A 21813-nucleotide genomic window follows, 5' to 3' on the forward strand; every position below is an offset into this window, starting at 1 on the left:
CGAGGGCTTTCTCTAGTTGTGGCAAGCAGGGGCCACTCTTCATCGCGATGCGCACCTCTCACTATCGCGGCCTCTCTTGTTGCAGAGCACAGGCTCCAGAAGCGCAGTCTCAGTAGTTGTGACTCATGGGCCCAGTTGCTCCGCGGCATGTGGGATCTTCCCAGACCAGGGCTCAAACCCGTGTCCCCTGCATTGGCAGGCAGACTCTCAACCACTGCGCCACCAGGGAAGCCCTGAGCATTCTTTCATACGTTTGTTGGCAATCTGTATATCTTCGTTGGAGAAATGTCTGCTTAGGTCTTCTGCCCATTTTTGGATTGGGTTGTTTGTTTTTTTGATATTGAGCTGCATGAGCTGCTTGTAAATTTTGGAGATTAATCCTTTGTCAGTTGCTTCATTTGCAAATATTTTCTCCCATTCTGAGGGTTGTCTTTTGGTCTTGTTTATGGTTTCCTTTGCTGTGCAAAAGCTTTGAAGTTTCATTAGGTCCCATTTGTTTATTTTTGTTTTTATTTCCATTTCTCTAGGAGGTGCGTCAAAAAGGATCTTGCTGTGATTTATGTCATCGAGTGTCCTGCCTGTGTTTTCCTCTAAGAGTTTGATAGTTTCTGGCCTTACATTTAGGTCTTTGGTCCATTTTGAGCTTATTTTTGTGTATGGTGTTACGGAGTGATCTAATCTCATACTTTTACATGTAGCTGTCCAGTTTTCCCAGCACCACTTATTGAAGAGGCTGTCCTTTCTCCACTGTACATTCCTGCCTCCTTTATCAAAGATAAGGTGACCATATGTGCGTGGGTTTATCTCTGGGCTTTCTATCCTGTTCCATTGATCTATATTTCTGTTTTTGTGCCAGTACCATACTGTCTTGATTACTGTAGCTTTGTAGTATAGTCTGAATTCAGGGAGCCTGATTCCTCCAGCTCCGTTTTTCGTTCTCAAGATTGCTTTGGCTATTCGGGGTCTTTTGTGTTCCCATACAAATTGTGAAATTTTTTGTTCTAGTTCTGTGAAAATTGCCAGTGGTAGTTTGATAGGGATTGCATTGAATCTGTAGATTGCTTTGGGTAGTAGAGTCATTTTCACAATGTTGAGTCTTCCAATCCAAGAACATGGTATATCTCTCCATCTATTTGTATCATCTTTAATTTCTTTCATCAGTGTCTTATAATTTTCTGCATACAGGTCTTTTGTCTCCTTAGGTAGGTTTATTCCTAGATACTTTATTCTTTTTGTTGCAGTGGTAAATGGGAGTGTTTTCTTGATTTCACTTTCAAATTTTTCATCATTAGTATATAGGAATGCCAGAGATTTCTCTACATTAATTTTGTATCCTGCTACTTTACCAAATTTATTGATTAGCTCTAGTAGTTTTCTGGTAGCATCTTTAGGATTCTCTATGTATAGTATCATGTCATCTGCAAACAGTGACAGCTTTACTTCTTCATTTCCAATTTGGATTCCTTTTATTTCCTTTTCTTCTCTGATTGCTGTGGCTATAACTTCCAAAACTATGTTGAATAAGAGTGGTGAGAGTGGGGCAACCTTGTCTTGCTTCTGATCTTAGTGGGAATGCTTTCAGTTTTTCACTATTGAGGACGATGTTGGCCGTGGGTTTGTCATATATGGCCTTTATTATGTTGAGGAAAGTTCCCTCTATGCCTACTTTCTGGAGGGTTTTTATCATAAATGGGTGTTGAATTTTGTCAAAAGCTTTCTCTGCATCTATTGAGATGACCGTATGGTTTTTCTCCTTCAATTTGTTAATATGGTGTATCACGTTGATTGATTTGCATATATTGAAGAATCCTTGCATTCCTGGAATAAACCCCACTTGATCATGGTATATGATCCTTTTAATGTGTTGTTGGATTCTGTTTGCTAGTATTTTGTTGAGAATTTTTGCATCTATGTTCATCAGTGATATTGGCCTGTAGTTTTCTTTCTTTGTGACATCCTTGTCTGGTTTTGGTATCAAGGTGATGGTGGCCTCGTAGAATGAGTTTGGGAGTGTTCCTCCCTCTGCTATATTTTGGAAGAGTTTGAGAAGGATAGGTGTTAGCTCTTCTCTAAATGTTTGATAGAATTCACCTGTGAAGCCATCTGGTCCTGGGCTTTTGTTTGTTGGAAGATTTTTAACCACAGTTTCATTTTCAGTGCTTGTGATTGGTCTGTTCATATTTTCTATTTCTTCCTGATTCAGTCTTGGCAGGTTGTGCATTTCTAAGAATTTGTCCATTTCTTCCAGGGTGTCCATTTTATTGGCATAGAGTTGATTGTAGTAATCTCTCATGATCTTTTGTATTTCTGCAGTGTCAGTTGTTACTTCTCCTTTTTCATTTCTAATTCTATTGATTTGAGTCTTCTCCCTTTTTTTCTTGATGAGTCTGACTAATGGTTTATCAATTTTGTTTATCTTCTCAAAGAACCAGCTTTTAGTTTTATTGAGCTTTGCTATCGTTTCCTTCTTTTCTTTTTCATTTATTTCTGATCTGATCTTTATGATTTCTTTCCTTCTGCTAACTTTGGGGTTTTTTTGTTCTTCTTTCTCTAATTGCTTTAGGTGCAAGGTTAGGTTGTTTATTCGAGATGTTTCCTGTTTCTTAAGGTAGGATTGTATTGCTATAAACTTTCCTCTTAGAACTGCTTTTGCTGCATCCCGTAGGTTTTTGGTTGTCATGTCTCCATTGTCATTTGTTTTTAGGTATTTTTTGATTTTCTCTTTGACTTCCTCAGTGATCACTTCGTTATTAAGTAGTGTATTGTTTAGCCTCCATGTGTTTGTATTTTTTACAGATCTTTTCCTGTAATTGATATCTAGTTTCATAGTGTTGTGGTCGGAAAAGATACTTGATACAATTTCAATTCTCTTAAATTTACCAAGGCTTGATCTGTAACCCAAGATATGAACTATCCTGGAGAATGTTCCATGAGCACTTGAGAAAAATGTGTATTCTGTTGTTTTTGGATGGAATGTCCTATAAATATCAATTAAGTCCCTCTTGTTTAATGTATCATTTAAAGCTTGTGTTTCCTTATTTATTTTCACTTTGGATGATCTGTCCATTGGTGAAAGTGGGGTGTTAAAGTCCCCTACTATGAATGTGTTACTGTCAATTTCCCCTTTTATGGCTTTTAGTATTTGCCTTATGTATTGAGGTGCTCCTATGTTGGGTGCATAAATATTTACAATTGTTATATCTTCTTCTTGGATCGATCCCTTGATCATTATGTAGTGTCCTTCTTTGTCTCTTCTAATAGTCTTTATTTTAAAGTCTGTTTTGTCTGATATGAGAATTGCTACTCCAGCTTTCTTTTGGTTTCCATTTGCATGGAATATCTTTTTCCATCCCCTCACTTTCAGTCTGTATGTGTCCCTAGGTCTGAAGTGGGTCTCTTGTAGACAGCATATATATGGGTCTTGTTTTTGTATCCATTCAGCCAGTCTGTGTCTTTTGGTGGGAGCATTTAATCCATTTACATTTAAGGTGATTATTGATATGTATGTTCCTATTCCCATTTTCTTAATTGTTTTGGGTTTTGTTATTATAGGTCTTTTCCTTCTCTTGTGTTTCTTGCCTAGAGAAGATCCTTTAGCATTTGTTGTAAAGCTGGTTTGGTGGTGCTGAACTCTCTCAGCTTTTGCTTGTCTGTAAAGGTTTTAATTTCTCCATCAAATCTGAATGAGATCCTTGCTGGGTAGAGTAATCTTGGTTGTAGGTTTTTCTCCTTCATCACTTTAAATATGTCCTGCCAGTCCCTTTTGGCTTGCAGAGTTTCTGCTGAAAGATCAGCTGTTAACCTTATGGGGATTCCCTTGTGTGTTATTTGTTGTTTTTCCCTTGCTGCTTTTAATATGTTTTCTTTGTATTTAATTTTTGACAGTTTGATTAATATGTGTCTTGGCATGTTTCTCCTTGGATTTATCCTGTATGGGACTCTCTGTCCTTCCTGGGCTTGATTAACTATTTTCTTTCCCATATTAGGGAAGTTTTCAACTGTAATCTCTTCAAATATTTTCTCAGTCCCTTTCTTTTTCTCATTTTCTTCTGGAACCCCTGTAATTCGAATGTTGGTGCGTTTAATGTTGTCCCAGAGGTCTCTGAGACTGTCCTCAGTTCTTTTCATTCATTTTTCTTTATTCTGCTCTGCAGTAGTTATTTCCACTCTTTTATCTTCCAGGTCACTTATCCGTTCTTCTGCCTTAGTTATTCTGCTATTGATCCCTTCTAGAGTGCTTTTAATTTCATTTATTGTGTTGTTCATCATTGCTTGTTTCATCTTTAGTTCTTCTAGGTCCTTGTTAAATGTTTCTTGTATTTTCTCTATTCTATTTCCAAGATTTTGGATCATCTTTATTAGCATTATTCTGAATTCTTTTCCAGGTAGACTGCCTGTTTCCTCTTCATTTGTTAGGTCTGGTGGGTTTTTATCTTGCTCCTTCACCTGCGGTGTGTTTTTCTGTCTTCTCATTTTGCTTATCTTACTGTGTTTGGGGTCTCCTTTTTGCAGGCTGCAGGTTCGTAGTTCCTGTTGTTTTTGGTGTCTGTCCCCAGTGGCTAAAGTTGTTTCAGTGGGTTGTGTAGGCTTCCTGGTGGAGGGGACTAGTGCCTGTGTTCTGGTGGATGAGGCTGGATCTTGTGTTTCTGGTGGGCAGGTCCACATCTGGTGGTGTGTTTTGGGGTGTCTGTGGCCTTATTATGATTTTAGGCAGCCTCTCTGCTAATGGGTGGGGCTGTGTTCCTGTCTTGCTAGTTGTTTGGCATAGGGTGTCCAGCACTGTAGCTTGCTGGTCGTTGAGTGAAGCTGGGTGCTGGTGTTGAGATGGAGATCTCTGGGAGATTTTCACCGTTTGATATTACATGGAGCTGGGAGGTCTCTTGTGGACCAGTGTCCTGAAGTTGGCTCTTCCACCTCAGAGGCACAGCACTGACTCCTGGCTACAGCACCAAGAGCCTTGTAAAAACAAACAAACAAACAAAAAACGGACGGATAGAACCCTATCCGTCCTGAGGCTCCTGAGGCTGCTGGGAGAGATTTCCCTTTCTCTTCTTTGTTTGCACAGCTCCCAGGGTTCAGCTTTGGATCTGGCCCAGTCTCTGCGTGTAGGTCGCCGGAGGGCGTCTGTTCTTCGCTCAGACAGGACGGGGTTAAAGGAGCCGCTGATTCGGGGGCTCTGGCTCACTCAGGCCAGGGGGAGGGAGGGGCACGGAGTGCGGGGCGAGCCTGTGGTGGCAGAGGCCGGCGTGACGTTTCACCAGCATGAGCCGCGTCGTGCGTTCTCCCGGGGGAGTTGTCCCTGGATCCCGGGACCCTGGCAGTGGCGGGCTGCACAGCCTCCCCGGAAGGGAGGTGTGGATAGTGACCTGTGCTCGCACACAGGCTTCTTGGTCGCGGCAGCAGCAGCCTTAGCATCTCATGCCTGTCTCTGGGGTCCGCGCTGTTAGCCGCAGCTCGCGCCCGTCTCTGGAGCTCCTTTAAGCAGCGCTCTTAATCCCCTCTCCTCACGCACCAGGATACAAAGAGGGAAGAAGAAGTCTCTTGCCTCTTCGGCAGGTCCAGACTTTTCCCCGGACTCCCTCCGGGCTAGCCGTGGTGCACTAACCCCTTCAGGCTGTGTTCATGCCACCAGCCGTCTCCCTGCGCTCTGACCGAAGCCCGGGCCTCAGCTCCCCACCCCGCCCGCCCCGGCGGGTGAGCAGACAAGCCTCTCAGGCTGGTGAGTGCCGGTCGGCACCGATCCTCTGTGCGGAAATCTCTCTGCTTTGCCCGCTGCACCCCTGTTGCTGCACTCTTCTCTTTTCTCCGAAGCTTCCCCCCTCCGTCACCCACAGTCTCCGCCCGCGAAGGGGCTTCTAATGTGTGGAAACCTTTCCTCCTTCACGGCTCCCTCCCATTGGTGCAGGTCCCGTCCCTATTCTTTTGTCTCTGTTTATTCTTTTTTCTTTTGCCCTACCCAGGTACGTGGGGGGTTTCTTGCCTTTTGGGAGGTCTGAGGTCTTCTGCCAGCGTTCAGTAGGTGTTCTGTAGGAGTTGTTCCACGTGTAGATGTATTTCTGGTGTATCTGTGGGGAGGAAGGTGATCTCTGCGTCTTACTCTTCTGCCATCTTCCCCCTCTTCAACAGTGTGTCATCTTCTTCTTTATTGAGGTATAATTAATGTAAGATAAATGACACCTATTTAAAGTATAAAATTTCAGCCGTTTTGACATATGTAGAGAAACCATCACCACAAGCAAGATAATGTACAAATCCGTCACCTCAACAATTTTCCATACCCCTTTGTAATCTCTTCAGCCACCGCCTCATCCCCAGGCAACCGCTGATCTGCTTTCTGTCACTGTAGTTTAGTTGGCATTTTTAAGAATTTTATACAAATGGAATTTTTATGTGTGTGTTTATATTTGTGTATTTATTCCTTGTCTCCAGTTCAGCTTCAGGAAGAGAGAAAGTTAAGTGCACGTGTCCCTGGGAATTTGGTTCGCTGAATTAGAGGTGAGGGTAACATCCCAGGAGTTAAGCTGACTCCTTTGTCTGCTGGTAGTTGGCAGAACTTGCTCAGACTTTTCCTGAGCAGATGGCAGAGTTTAATGTTATGAAGCAGATTGGAGGCGGGAGGTTGTCGTTGATTTTCCAGAAATTGTTGGCACAAATGCCTTTAGGGCCTTTATCCTGTGGGGTTTTATGACGTTGTGGCGTGATTATGATAAGCGTATGGCAAATTCTATTACAAGAAGGTGTTTCCGTGGCACCAGAGCTGTGGAGGGCGGACCCTGCACTGCCGCTGGAGATCAGAGCACTGCGGGAGCTGTGTGGCCTTGGCTCAGCCCAGAGCTCCAGCCCTTGTTTCGTTTTCCACTTATAAGATATAGGGGCAGTGCTCCCTCTTTCCCTGGGTTGTCGCATAAAGGTGTGAAGGTGCATCGAAACAGTCAAGGGTATTACAAGCGGGAGGCGTTACTGAATCCTCGGTTGACCTGCAGTCATGATGATATGCTGACCTGCAATAATTTTTTTTTGGTGAATAATTCCATACCACAGAGCACTTTGGCCCTTGTTTCTGCCGCCATTCTATAGTGAAAGGGCATATGGGTGGGGCAGAGGGACCCTCCCCTGCAGTGTTGTCTCGGCCTCGCACCTTTCCCCTACACCCTGCGGCAGTTGAATCCCAGCCAGAGGACCACGTAGGGCCAGGCGTGCCTGCCCGCCGTGTCCAATGTGGATATGCATGGTGACGCCAAAATGGTACCCGCTGCCCAGGAGGCACCTCTGCTGCCCGGCAGGTGGCCCGGGAGGTCTCATTTCCTCCTGTAAGTGGGTCTCGAGCTTCTCCCCACATCTCGAAGGATGGTGACTCCTTCTAACGTGAGGGACAGAGCACAGCTAACAAGTCAAGAGACTCGGGTTTCAGGCGTTCGCCCCCTTCAGGATGGCAGGTTCCAGTAGAGAATGTGTTCGCACCGCATTGTCCGGCGCAGGAATGTTCAGACTCCGAGGAGATTGGGGGGGGTGTTGGGGGCACAGGGGGCAGGTGGCACCTGGCACCTGGCCAGGGTCCTGCAGCGAGGTCCCCGGAAGTTAACCAGGCACCCTCATGCCCGCAGCGGGAGCTCCCACAAAGGCAAGGACGCCCTAGACCGGGTCGCTGCTGAGCACCTGGACCCCAGGGCGTGGCTGAAGGGTGTGTGGCCAGGGCAGGGAGGGCTGGGGACCCCTGGAAGGGGCGAGGGGAAGGGGTGCAAGGATAAGGGGAGCCACGCCTAAGGGCTGCTGGCCTGCCTCCCTTGGGCCTGATTTTCCGTATGCCCTCTTTTCTCCCATCCTCCATATCCACCCTCTCTGGATTCCCCCATCTCTGTATCCTGTCCCCCATCCTCACCTTCCAGAGCTTTCTTCTAGGGTTTATTTTGTGTGAAAGTCATCTAGGTTTAACCCTTCCAAAGGATATGTCAAAGGAGGTTAGGGTTCCACATCTGCACAGTGGCTACACTGGCCACTGGCCACGCGTAGGTGCTGAGTACTTTGAATGTGGCTACTGAATCTGAGAAACTCCATTTATTTTATTTTATTTTAATAAATTTAAAGGCTGATAATTCAGTTATTTGGAAAACTTTGTGTTTGGAGCAACTTGGGTACGTGAATATGCTCTTTCAAAGGTAAATTTTTATGAAATCTAAATATAGATCAAATATTTTCAATGAAAATTTAGAGAGTTGAGTGAAGGGGAAAAGAATTTAAGGTGGAACCTAAAATGGGATTAATAGTCAATGCAGCAAAGTCCTAGAATGTTTATTAAGGAACTAAGTATAGGTTTTTACCATTTGACACTAACAAAATAGAGCAAAGAGACTGAAGACCTCCCCTTCGTGAGGGGCAAAGAAGCCAGGGCCTTCCCTGTGTCCCTGCCCCAGCCGGGGCCTCGTCTTTGTTACCTTCACCTACCATGCACCCAGCACAGCACCTGGGCCCTCCCAGGGGTCAGTGGGAAGCAGAGAAGCTTCAGCAGCGCTTTCCTGTAGAGGCAGCCAGTGTCAGGGAATGAGTGAGAACCTGAGGAAAGCTTTCCCAGCTGCAGGGCTGGGTCCTCAGGAGTCCCACACGGAGTAGCGAGGAGGGTGACAGTGTTGATCCTAGGAGCCCTCTCCCTGGCTTTGTTTCGTCTGAGCCAAGAGGGCCAAGAGCCCAGGCTGTGCTGAGGAGGGAGAGGGCAGGAAAACTGTCACTGTTTTCACCTCCCCGATAACTCCCTTTTTATGAACAGCCATTGTGCCAGGTACGATGCTCTCTCTGTGCTCTCACAAAATCTGTCCCTAAAAGCTGTAGAGAGCTCTTTGAAAGACAGCCTCACAGTTGTGGAGTGGTTTTTATTGGTTTCTGATTGGCAACTTTGGGACGAGGCCAAGAAAGCATCGTCTGATTCCCACTGCTCAGCCCTGAGGGCTGTCGCTGCTGTCATTTGATCAGCATCAGGCTGGTGTGCTAATGGCAAGGCCGGATGCCACCCCTGGCTCCAGGGCGGTCAGAGGTCTCATGCACACGTGTGCACGCGCTCACACACACACACACACACACACACACACACACACACCCGAGTCTCCACGTGTAACTCCGCCTAGCAAACAAGCTACAAAGACATAGGGCTTGCCATCACTACAAAAAGTTAAGACAGTAGAGAAGAGAGAAGACTTCTCAGTCAAGGGAGGAGGAGAGGGAAAAAGGCGATCTAAAGAAACCTATGCTTCAGGAGGACATCTCATGCTGTCAAAATGAGAGTGGGAATCAGAAGATTCTCTGTGAACTGCAAGGTGTCAGCCAGGAGAGGTTGGTGGTGGGGGCCTCCTTCTCAGGCATGGAACTAACTGGTCTCTGCTGGGCTCTTACATCGGAGGGCGGAGAATAAAGGAGTTACGTCATCCCAGAAACTGTCTTTGTCACTTGGAGGGAAGACCATGAAGGATCTCTGTAACATTCCATTATTTCTGGTCCCTGAATACCATGCTGCCAGCCCCTGCACAGATAACTTCCTGCTTTCATAGTTTGAAAATATCCTTTAACTCAGCCATGGCTCGATATCTTCTTCCAAGTCAGAGAAGTTGGTAGGTCCCAATTCCAGGTTGACAGTAGGGACACAGACCGCAAAGGTGGTAGAGATAAAATTTGGGCAGGAGAGACAAAGCCCTTCAACCATTTTGCTTCTGTTTCCTTTAGACACAAAAGCAGCTTAGGTCATCTCAGAGTTCACGTCTCCTCAAGGAGAGAGAAGGCAACAACACATTTTCAAGGAATAGCCCAATTATTTATAAAATCCGTAAAGTATGAAACATAACGACACCCCTGACAGGAGGTTGGGTCGGGCTTAATATTCTGTCCTCACACTTAGGGCTTGACAAGCAACTTCTGATTCCAGTTCTCGTTCCAAAGTGAGACTCTTCCAGATCTTACGTGTCTTCTCTCTCTCTGAGGTCCATTCAGTGCGTCTGATTCAATTGTAAAGCAATTATACTCCAATAAAGAAGTTAAATAGACAAAGAAAAAAACAAGCAAACAAAGGGCAGGACTTGGAAAATGCCTCTACTATATTACAAAGAATATCTCTTGTTTTCTTTTTGTCTCGGACACCTTGACCCTTCCTGTTACCCCCGTCCCCCCAGCTGTAAGGTCAGACTAAAGGTTTTGTCATAGCAGAAGGAAAGCAGACAACAAGCCCTTCCCTGAGGAAGGAAACAGTCTCAAGAGCAGAGCCTAAGTCTGAGTGCAGAGAGAGTCCGTGTTCTGGTCTGAAAGCATGGACAAAAAGCAGAATTCCCAGGACACTGGAAACCACATTCAAGTGAAGCCCTGGATGAGAGTGTTTTCTAACCATTAACAGCCTGCAGCGGGCGACGTGGTTTGTGCTCCCCGAATCCGGACCACTTCATGGTCTCACACTCACGAAGCAGACAGCTCAGATTTCCTACCTCCTAGGCAAGCTCTCCCCATCCACGCTCCCACTGGGGGTGGCATGGCATCAGGATGGTGGGGTCCCCCAAGGGTCTGGGGTGCTTGTGGGTGGAACTCCAGAGAACCCCCAGGTATTTCAAGTGTCCAGGGAGCCACAGCAGGTTGTGTCCAAAGCCAGGTCCTTCCTTGGACATGCCTGGGCATGCCAGGGCCTCAGGCATGGGCCTCAGCATCCTGCTTGACGGCCGGTTTGTAGATGACTCCTTTGTTGGCAACTTTTTTGCTGCTGGAACAGCAAGGACACATGAGTGTTGTTAGTCAAAGTGGAAAGAGAGGCAAGAGCAGCCTAACTCAGCTATGGAATGAGGCAAGTCAGATTCCTCCCTTGGAGACCTTTCTCCAGTTCTGTTGGTCTTGGGAGGAAACGCCCCCCAATAAAGCATTAACCAAAAGGGAACCTGTTCATTGTTCAACTGTTCTCTTTTAACGCTTGACAATACTTAGACCTGCGTTTTGATGAAGGTCTCATTACCACCCTGCTTCAAATCTCTGATTCCTACAGGGTTTCTGACAACCTCTTTTTTTCATAGCAGGAAAAATAAATTAGGTTTTAGGAAAAACTAACCATGACAATAAAAACACAAGCAAAGGGCATCAACGTGAGTAAGAAATCAAACAATTTCCCTCAGTTTCCTTCTGGGTTCAGGGAAGAAAAACCGGATGTCAAGATCTTAGAAAGAAGACAGTCTTGGTGCTTGTGTGTAGGTAAATGGGACCTCCCTTCCAAATCAAGAGGCTTGTCCAAGGTCTTAGCAGGGGCAGCAAAGCTGGCAGAACCACCTCCAACTCTGAGCGCAATGACTCTTGAACCACCAGCATCCAGTGTCTCACTGGATCAGTGGTGTTTGGGAAATGGCACTCCCAAACCAACCAAGGATAAGTGTTGGTACAGGTGACAGGGCTCTTTGTTCTGCAGGCTGCCTTCCCGAACAGATCAATCCTCATGGACACAAAGCCACCCACTCCCATCTTGGGCCCAAATCAGCTCACCTCTTCTTCCTTCTGAAAAGCCAAATGGATACTGCCAGGACAATACAGATGCCCAGAACGCCAGCCAGGGCCACGAAAAGGGCGATGCCTGTTGAGGGGTAGTGCACACTCATTACAATCCTCCCTTCCCCTTCATGTCATCCCCGTAGCACATGTGTGCGCAGTCAAGTGACAGCTGCAGAATCACCCACAGAAAGGTGTAATTTCCCCATCTCTGTTCTTAGGTTCTGGTCTTTGGCCTAGCAGGGTTGGCTGGAGTACTCACAGGGGGCCATTTGCAAATTGTAGCGATTCTCCAGCAGGGGTTCTCAAACTTGCACCAGCATCACCTGAAGAGCTTGTGTCTAATGTAGACTTTTTTTGAGCCCAACCCTCAGAGACTGATTCAATCTAGAGTTAGGCCCAGGAATCTGCATTTTAACCAAACACCTCTAGCTGTTGCTGATGTATGTGGTCCATGAACCACACTTTGAGAAACCCTGGGCTACAGAATAAGAACTTATTCCGTTTTTGCTTGCTGGATTTAAGGCCCCTTGAGATGCCTCTTTATCAGCTTTGGCCCCAAGTTCCATTACACAGTGCTAAGCAGTCCAAAACAACCAGGGCCCATTGCCAAGGTCAACTGGCTGGTCACCCAACCTCCATACTGGGCTTAGGCCTAGTTTTTAGGCAATGGCTTCCCATCCTGGCAAACAGAAGGTCTTGGATAGGCTTTTTGAATGTACACGTGCTGTAAAGTGATTAGGTCGTTCATTAGGGGAGCATTTGATTGGCAGCTCATCTTTGAATCAGAGAGTGACTTGAGGGTAAGACACACGCTGAGGAGGGGGTCAGGAGTCAGAGTGATAGCACAGAGAAGCAGAGAGGATGGGCTTGAAGAATCACAGGCCCAGATCACACCGAGAATCACAGTGATCACCCAGCTGCAGCATGCACGGCCGGTTGGCCACATACCCAGACTCGGTCCTGTGTAGGTAGGGTCTGGCCCTTCAAAGGGGAGAGGAAAAGACCAGAAATTAACCGAGTCAAACCCTGGCATATTTGACCAGTGTGTTGAGCAAAGCTCTACCTTTTGTTTGGGTGGAGGTACCGGGCTGATGCAGCCCTCCTGGGGATGTTCACTCTTGGCTGAGGTGCCTGATGGGGTAGAGGGAATTGCCCACCCAGGGAATTCGCACCGTGATCCCTCCCTCTGATGCTCCTTTAATCACAGCAGTCTCTTTGTGTGGCTAAGACTTCAGTTTTTGATACAATATGGCCAACTTGGAAGGTGAGGAAGGGTAAGAATCAGAGTCTACCTTGGTGGGCTGTCATCTGCTTCTCTGGCACCTACCTCTCTTCCTCAGCAAGGAAGCTGCCAGGTTCTAGCTGGCTGGGGCCAGCAGAGCTTGGTTGGAACCTGTCACCAGCCTTGTCCACCCATCCCCGTCCAGTACTGTTGTCATGGTTTGGTTCTATTTTTGCTTTGGCCCCGGTGGACAAACTGGAGAAGCCCCTCCACCATACCAGCCTCTCTTCCCTGCTACATGGAGACAGAGGAGCGTGGCTTCTTCAGCAAGTTATTGTTGGAGATGAATGGGGTGAGTTAGTGGGGTCCTCAGTGGGGCTGAAATAGTGCCCAGTGATCTAAGGTGAAATCCCATGGTCAGCCTGCTAGGAACCTCTCTGGAGAGGGCCCTGAGTGAGCCTGTCCTCTCGAGTAACACAGAGGAGCCCAGTCACAGAGCCCCCAGGTGAGCCCAGCTGCTTCCAGGTTCTCAGAACTACTCATTCTTCCAGTCAGATTCTCCATCTAAAGAAAGTCTCTGCTTACACACACCTGCCTGTCTGGTGGTTTTCTGATCTCAGTAGAAACTTCTAGCTTGTGGTGCGGGGGAGAGGATGGGGGGTTGTTCCAGTTCACACTGGAAGCCAGAGTTGTGCAGATGGTGGCCACCCAGCCAGACACTCAGGAGAGCCTGTACCCATAGAGCCCACCATGGCGACGGAGACCCTGGGAGAGTCCCGATCAAGTGTGAGATGCAGGCAGAGGGCCAGGGACCACCTCCCTTTGGGGCACTTGATACCCTGGGGAACCAGACCTGAGACTGCAGGGTGAGGTTTTGCTCAGCCCCTTCTCCTGCCATCTGGGCCCAGTCTGGCTGATTCCCCTGGGGCCATCAGCCCCAAGTTCTTTCCCTACTGTCTTCCTTCACAGTCTAATATTGAGCCAGTAGCCTCCCTGGTCCACGGCTGGGCCCTATTTGTCCCTGGTCTGGCTTCCCGGGTGGCCCCAGACTGTTGAAAGGATAAGCAGGGCAGGTATGGATAGAAGCCGTCCACAAAGGGCAGGGTGGCCTGTTCTCTTGGCTGTTGCCGGCCACCACTGGCAGCCCACGGCCTCCCAGGTGGCAGAGAGCGTGGCTCCCCTCGCTTGATTCCCTGCCCTGAACACAGGGACCAGTCTGTGGCTTGGGGAGATTCTCAGGACGTGAGTCTCCCCCTGGGGAAAGCATCAAGTGTTTGTACAGCAAATGTTCTGTTCCCTGCATGGCCTGTGGCCTCTGCACACTATAATTTGTTTTGTTTTGTTTTGTTTTTTAAGGTACCTAGAGGTAACCAAGGCCTCTAGGATCTTAAAAACAACAACCACTGAAGAAAAACCCAACTAGTCGTGATTTCTTTTCCAAGCCTTTTTGATGAAATACACTTTTTTTTTTTTGTTCCTAAAGCTCCAGATGCTTGTACTAAACTAGTTCTTGCCACATAAGACTATTACTAGTAAGCCTAACCACTTGGTTAAGCCGTCCAGGTTTCTAAAGTCGTCGCTTTCACAGTCACCTCAAACATCCTGAGAGCCACACAGGCCCCCAGACAACTGACAGCCCCGCTCTGGGGCTGGAGGAGGTGCCCTCAGGCCATGGGCTTAGGGGGCGGAGTGAAGGCTTGGAAGCAAGGCCCCAGGCTTGAGACTTTCCTCATGCGCACGTGGCGCAGCTGGGTGGCTGATCTGGAGGGAGAGTCTGGCTTTCCTGTGTCACTGAGCAGTGTCCTTGGCTGTATTAGGCCCTATAAACAACAGCCTAATTTAATCCAGGGCTCTAATGTGGGTTCCTTGCTCCTGGATGACGACTTCTTAGGGCCTAAGTTGCCTCTCCTTGGAAACAATGAAACAAGACCAAGCAGGTATGAAGACAAGGAAGTCCCCAGAGACTGGAACAGATGCTTTACGGACCAGTGTTTGATGCAGCAAAAAACAAAGCGGCTTGACTGGGCAAGCGAAGAGCACAAGCCCCTTGGGAAGAGGAATGGCAGCGAGGGCGGCACCTCGTGGGGATTCTACCCGCCAGGAGCCCCAGGGCAGGAAGATGACGTTGGGATGCTATCTCCTGCCAGGTGAGACAGCACCAAGCATCAAGGAGCAGAGCTCCTCTGCTGAGCTGGATAAAGCGCAGGGCTTGGGTCCCACTGGAGGCAGATGCCAGAGCATCTGCTAACTAAAGGGAGAGGGGAGGTCACAAAAGGCATCAGGAGACCTGTTGGGGCGACTAGAGAATTAGTGCCCAGAGAGAGAAGCCGAAGCCTGCATCCCCGCAGCGCCTCTGGGCTGTTGCAGAGAACAGGCATCAAAGATGGTGCAGGGAGGGGCAAAGATTCACTTGCAGGTTAAACACAGAAATGGTTTCTGAATGGCAGATGAGACAGGGAGTTCCCACGGAAGCACAGTGGGCCAGACAGGAGAAACGAGACAGGCTGGTTGACAGAGACGGCCCACGAGAGGCACGGGGTGAGAACGCAACGCCGGGGCCCCTGAGCTGGCAGGTACGAGGGCACGTGCCACACAGACGTGGGAGAGCTGCCTGCTCTCCATACAAGGCTCCGGTGCAAGTCAGGGTCAGCAGAAGGTGGGCAGTACGACGCACAGAAGGAAATCACACAGATAGAGAAGAACGCCAGTACCACATGCCTCACCCGGGAAGGTACAGGCCCCTGAGAAGATGAGCAAGCTGCTCGCCACGGGGCACTGCTACCTGTCTGGCTGGCTCAGGTGCTGCGTCTTCCACGGGCGTCTTGCTGGACCCGAGGGATGCTGGCTAACTGCGTCTGAGGTCTTCTGAAGCCTCAGGTGCACACCCAGAAAAGTCCAGCAGGAGGAACAAGCACCTTATTTACACAGCTTGCAGTTCCTGAAACAAGTCTAGCATTTTCTAGGTTGATTTGCAGTTCTGTTTATTCAAACAGAGTTTTGAAAAAAAGGAATACAATCCTTTTCCTTTCAGTGTATTATTTTAAAGTATGGACTGTTTTAGTAGGTGACATGTTCCACAGTGATTAGACACGTATACATATAGGTGTATATCTTTAGCAGCCTCCAGTCTTATAAAAGAGGCAGGGAGAGTTTTGGTTTAGCAGGGATTTGAGAGTTTAAATATATAAAATCCAGTTTCAGATGGTAAAACTCTTGTTACTATGCTTAATACAAGTCACAGACTCAAGTAACTGAAATGCTGGTCCTCTCTTTGGATGATGCTTTGGTAAGAAAAGCAAGGAAGATGCCCTCCGTAACCACAGAGCGTAACTACCTTAAGAGGACATATTTTACTGGAGTTTTTCTTAACACTGTGGAACCCTGTTGAAGAAATAATTTCTACAAATAAGTCTGCCCAAAAGATGCCGCCAGATTACATGTGGGAACTGGTTTTCTATGACCGTGCTAGGGCCTGAGGGCTTTGCCTTCCAGATTGCAGGAATGCAGGCCCAGAAGAGAGAGCCGTGCTGCTCTGAGGGGGCCTAAACCCTGGAACGGTGGGCGAGGGTTATTATGCAGCCCTGGTGCTTCATGCTCTCAGTTCCCTTTGGGGGCCAGGCTGTTTGTGCTGCAGGAATGACAGGTGGTGGGACCGGGGCTCTTACCCCTGTCAGGCCAGATGACAGAAGGCCTGACGGCCTCCCTCAGCACCCCCATCCCATCCCGGACCTTTAACACTTGACAGCTATGTTCTGATCTTTACGTTTTCCTCAACAAATAGATTGATTTGAATGCTGTTGGCAAATTGATAACAAAGCAAAATAAAACTTCATAAAACTAAAACTTGACAACCAGTCAGGCTTCTGTTTAGATCGTTCTGCAGAGAAGACACTGGTGGGGAGAGGGGAAGGGAGACGGGTCGGCTCTATTCCTTCAGACTTGTAATGAGCACCAGGCACGGTGCCAGGCACAAAAGGCTAGTAAGACGCCCACAGCCCCTGCTTTAAGGGACTCGTGGTGTGTGGGTAACAGCCATGTTTTTTCTTTTTTTTTTTTCTGCGTGGTAATACATAATTACCCTGTGGTGTGCTAAAAACTATAACACAGATGAACAAGTTCAGCTGCACTGAAGTAGGAGACTGTAAGTCACCCTCAGGGGCATGGGGAAGACTTTGGCAGGATATGGTTGGAGTTGGGTCTTGAAAATTTTTCCTGGTGGAAGAGGTGAGGGGCATCCCAGACAAAGGGACTCGTGTGTGCAAAAGTCAATAGCGTGCACACATGAAAGCACCTGCCATGTTGAAGGAGGCCCCGCAGGGCAGGATGGGAGCAGGGGAGACATGCTGGAAGGATCAGCTTTCCGCCTGACCCCTTCTCCCGCTGTTCGGCCCAGAGGCTTATTGCTGGGAGCAAGAGAACATCCCTGGTGGGCTTTTCTGTTCCCCGCAGTGGCTAACGTGGGGCGTGCTCAGTAACACGCGGTGTGTTGAACTGCATTAGGTGTGACTAGGACTCCACTTCTTAGCACATTTGACGATCATTCCTGACTATTCAGACCCTGTATCCAGGGTAGGCGATTTTAAGGGGTACTCCTCTGGTCTTTCACTTGGATCCTTTGGAAGAATTAATCTTTTTCCATCTAATAGAGTTTATTTATAAATAGGGACTTTTAGAAAGTTGACAAGGTCAATAACCACAAAGCATACATTCTAGTCTCAAAAAATTAGATAATTAGGCATCTTAGCTTTGTAAGGTTTTTTCTCTCTCTTTTTTAAACATTTTATGAAACTACCCAGGTCCCTCAGGGTCAAGCAGATACTAATCAGGCTACTCCACAGCTCTGCTGAGGGGGAAAGCCCTACCCCTCGACTGCCCAGCGTCCTTGTCTAAGTGTCGCCTCAGCTGGCTCCAGGCTCTGAGGCATGTGACATGCACTCGCTCAGAGCAAGCGCACTGAAGACACGATTATAGAAACTTTCTGGCTTCCTCTTGGCCTTCAAGTTTTCCTTGCCCTGACATGTTGAAAATAGAACTTGATAACATTGGCATTTGGGCTTTATTACCCTTTTTCATCTGGACCCAGTGTGGGTGTCTTTGGCTGGGAAGAGGTCAACTTTAGGGAACCGAGAATCGGGCCCCTGAACTATATAGATGTGCCTCTACTGTCTTTCTCCTTCCTCACATCGGGCAGCTGACTCCTACGAGATCTGGACTGCTCCCAGGATGTGTTCCTCCTCTCCAAGACCCCACCTGGAGGACGTGAGTCTTGTTTCCTCTCTTCAGCTCAAGACTTCCATTTGTGCCACTTGGAAGAGGCACTTTTTAAGAGCTGAAAAAAAGTGCCTGGCGTGACTTTCATCTCTCCACAAGGACAGGGCATTTTAACCAAAGGCAACAAGAAACAACATACACGAGAGAAAAAAAAAAAAATCATATGAAAGGGAAGGAACAGAATGATGAGGGCATTCTGAAGAAAGTTGCTACCTCAGAGGCACCTGGACCCCTGGTGAAGGAATTGGTATGCTTCTTTGAAGGGTGAATAGTTCTCTCTCGTCTACTTCTGTTAGCCTTGGCCCTACCCAATTATACCAGAAGAGTACCTACTCAAATCCTAAAGGAAGATGGGAAACAGGGATAGAATAGAATAAAGACCAGGGCATGTGAAATAAAACCCTAGAATCCTGTGATAGGAGTGGGAAAAAAAGTTCTGGGCCTAGGAGAGTCATTGTACAATCCATAGGGCAGCGGTTCTCAATCAGGGGCAACTTTGCCCCTCCTCCCCCAGAGACACTTGACAATGTCTAGAGATGTTTTGGCTGTCACAAGGTGGGGATGCTGCTGGCATCTAGAGGGTAGAGTTCAAGGACACTGCTAAACATCCTGCAGTGCAAAGGCCAGCCCTCACAGTGAGAATTATCCAGCCCCACGTGTCAGCGTTGACGTGCTGATGCCAAGGCTGAGAAACCCTGCCCTAGGGCCGTCATAGACTCTACACCTCCTAAGGACAGAAACCAAGCTCTGTGTTCCTTTTCTAAAACAGTTGAAGAAAATACAGCGTCCGGTTAAGTGATTCAGTCCCAGTTGTTCCAATTTGGTTAAACCTCAGATCCCCCTCTCCAGGTCCGTGCACTTTCTTTCATAAAGGATTTCCTTAACATTACTTTTTTCCTGGCAGAAAACTCCAGAGTTTTCATTTTCCAACCCCATAGTTCCTGTTAACTTTCAGAGAAGACCCTGAATTAAACCAGCCCCTAATTACAGACATGCCTCAGTGGAAGAGCCTGCAAACAATTGAGTCCAAATTGCTCAAGGTTCCCACTGACAAACAAGCTTACCCCATCAACCTGAAAGGACATGTTACAGTCTGAGACCCGCGCCACGTTGGTGTGAGAAGGCCCTTGTGAATTGCAGGCGCCCCTGGGAGGATGAGGTTTGGGGCTTCACTCCTTTGGGGCTGCCTTATCCTTGTTTCTTAGGGGACAGCCCCATTTGCTGCCCGAGTCTTTGGGAAATGAGGGGAAAGGGAGAATTCTGGCCAAGTTTCTATAATCAGCCTTCAAATGAACAGGTTTGCCTTAGACTGCCACGGATTCTTACTTGAGGGAGAAAGCCCAGCCCAGCCTTTGGAAGCAGCAGCTCTGGGTAAGCCATGCTGGAGGGGCAGCGGCAGAGCTGCATTTGGGCTGTGATCTCCACGTCCTGAGCTGGAGCCGGTCTGGGGGCTTCTGCTTAGAGGCCCCTCAAGCTCCCCCAGCCAGACTGGGAGGGTCTACTGAAGCGCTCTGTTACCAGCCTGACTGCACTGCCTGCTCTACAGGCGCCAGCTTAGACCTGAACTGGTCTAAGAAGATGGCTAATTATCCCCGAGGCTACAGTTCATTGTACACGTGGGGGTTACTTTTGGATGTCAAGTTCCTGCATGCTTTCTTCTGTTTCTCTGTAACTGCCCTCACACACTGTCCCTGCAACGTAAAGTCAGGATGGACAGTTGTTAGTGTCCACTTAGAATCAGAACATGTTAGCACCGAAAGGACGTTAACTCACCTAGTCCAACCCATCATTTTATGGCTGAGGAAACCAAGGCCAAAGAAGGGACATGATTTGCCTGCGTCATATAGCCAGGAGGAAACAAGGTGAGGCCTTGAACCTGGGTCTACTGACTGTTGAGGAGTATCTGTCACACCATCCCTGGTGACTTGTAGAGACTTAGCACAGAGAACAGAGCTGACTATTATCCTTGAATCACAAGGCAAATTCTACCTGATCTATGTGGGCAGAGTCCCTTATCTCCAGGAGGAGTTTTATTTTATTTAAGAGTTGAAGTATTTCCGTTTAACCCTTGACTACTATATACTTCATTTAGAAAAATAGGAAAAGAGAATGTTATATCCAGAATGGAACACCAGGGGATAATTCTATGCATTTGAGGTATTTCCTGGAAAAGGAGTTGGTATAGTTACCATCATGGACACCCTCAATTTTCAGGAGGGGCCATTGTTTATAGATTCAGTTTGCAGACCAAGAAACTGGTGGAAAGAGGGAGATGACCTTAACTAGTGACATCTGGAGAGGAGAGCACAAAAGATAAATTCTTGGGCAGTTCTTGATTAAGTAACTGACAGAGAAGGACGTAATTCTGACCATATGTGTGGGTCAGGGCAGAAGGGCATGTTTCTAAAGCTTTCTGGCAAGGGCCTTGAAATCCAATCTTCCTGTGGTCCACCAAGCTTAGCAGGTGACAGTTACAATCTCACACACTACGAAAGGAGCAACAACAGAACAAGGTGCCCCATGTGAGACGAGGAGAGCTGATTCTCTGACAGGTGGGTTAATGGTCCTCCTTAAATATGAACCCTTGGCCCAGCTTGGCCACAGGCGATGTGAGAAAGTGAACTTAGCGATTTGAAGAGTGTGGGCCCCTCACCCCTTTCCCCGGGCCCCCAGCTTCCAGCTGTCTTGATGTAGATACCGTGCAAGTCAAGATGTTAACTGTCCATCTGGGAGGTTATGGTTACGGATTTAAAAGGAAGAACTGAGCTTCCATAGCTCAGGAAGAAACCGAACTACTAAGCTTCATTCCGTATAGATCTCGGATGCCTGTGCAAGCTTCAAGGAGATGAGACAAAAGGCAGTTCTGAAGCTACTTTCTTGTCTAACGGGCCCTGCTACATTGGACCATGAGCTGCCTGTGGCTCGGATTTGGGTTATGCCCATTTTCTAAAACCTTACAAAGGAGCATCCCTGGACCTTGGTGGTGCTGGTGGTGCCAGGAATCACCTGGCAAGGCCAAAGATGGGCCTTGATGCCAAGAAAGCCTGTAAGAAGTTAGAAGGTTTGATCTCATGAAAAGGGCCCTATCATGTATCTTAGGAGAAGGGGTAGGTAGTTCTTCAGGGCAGAGAGGCCCCCAGAACATCCTCTCTTCCCCATCTGTGGGAGACTCCCAGACTTAATGATTGTTCCGGTCCACGCGCCTGGAGGGTCTGGCTCGCGCTTCTCTACCAAGGCTCAGGGAAGTCAAGGTCAGTGGAGGGAGACCTCAGTAAACCCACACACGGTAGCTCCTCACGCATCTGGTTCCCTTGGCAGCCAGGGTGCTCTTAACCCATCTCCTAAGGGTATCAGTGACAGTGCCCAAGAGCAGGCACCCGATTTCATACAAAACAGACATCTCGGCACCACACCCGCCACACACTGCATCTCCTCACCTTCATGTCGGAAGGAGACGTACACCAGCCTCTCATCAAATTTCTGGACCTGCCGGAAGTTGTGGATCATCTCTCTAGGGGACGGGTCCTCCACCCGTGTGCAGTACAGGGCTGTCTCCAAATCCGTCAGCTACGGGGGAAGAGCAGAAACACACCCCACGGGCAGAGTGACGCCCCCTTGCCTGACCTCGAGGGAAAGGACCACCAGATCTCACCTCCGAGGCCTGGCAGGAGACCCTTGAGAAAGCAGTGGGGAAGCCAGAAGCTGCCCCTCCCCTGCGCGTGTCTGAGTGATGGGGCTCGGCGAGCCCGTGTGTCTTCCCACTGTCTTCCCACCTCCCGGGGCTGCCGGAAGGGTTCATGCTGTCAGCTCCTGATTGAGCCTGA

General features: G+C 48.1%; 1 protein-coding gene across 2 annotated transcripts in view; it reads right to left on the reverse strand.

Moving 5' to 3' along the window:
- Positions 1 to 9774: 9774 nt before the first annotated feature.
- Positions 9775 to 21813, reverse strand: part of CA12 (carbonic anhydrase 12) — a 60858-nt gene continuing 48819 nt past the window's right edge. The window contains exons 8-11 of one of the 2 annotated variants that reach the window (XM_029237865.1): positions 21427 to 21556; positions 12445 to 12477; positions 11491 to 11578; positions 9775 to 10726 (exon numbers count right to left, since the gene is read on the reverse strand). In XM_029237865.1, coding sequence (XP_029093698.1) covers positions 10654 to 10726; positions 11491 to 11578; positions 12445 to 12477; positions 21427 to 21556 — 324 coding nt within the window. In that variant the 3' untranslated portion in view covers positions 9775 to 10653. The remainder of the gene's footprint in view (positions 10727 to 11490; positions 11579 to 12444; positions 12478 to 21426; positions 21557 to 21813) is intronic. The other variant, XM_029237864.1, reaches the window with a different exon arrangement.

Source organism: Monodon monoceros, unplaced genomic scaffold (assembly GCF_005190385.1).
Source record: "Monodon monoceros isolate NGI ecotype Baffin Bay Population unplaced genomic scaffold, NGI_Narwhal_1 Super_Scaffold_21, whole genome shotgun sequence".
NCBI lineage: Eukaryota > Metazoa > Chordata > Mammalia > Artiodactyla > Monodontidae > Monodon > Monodon monoceros.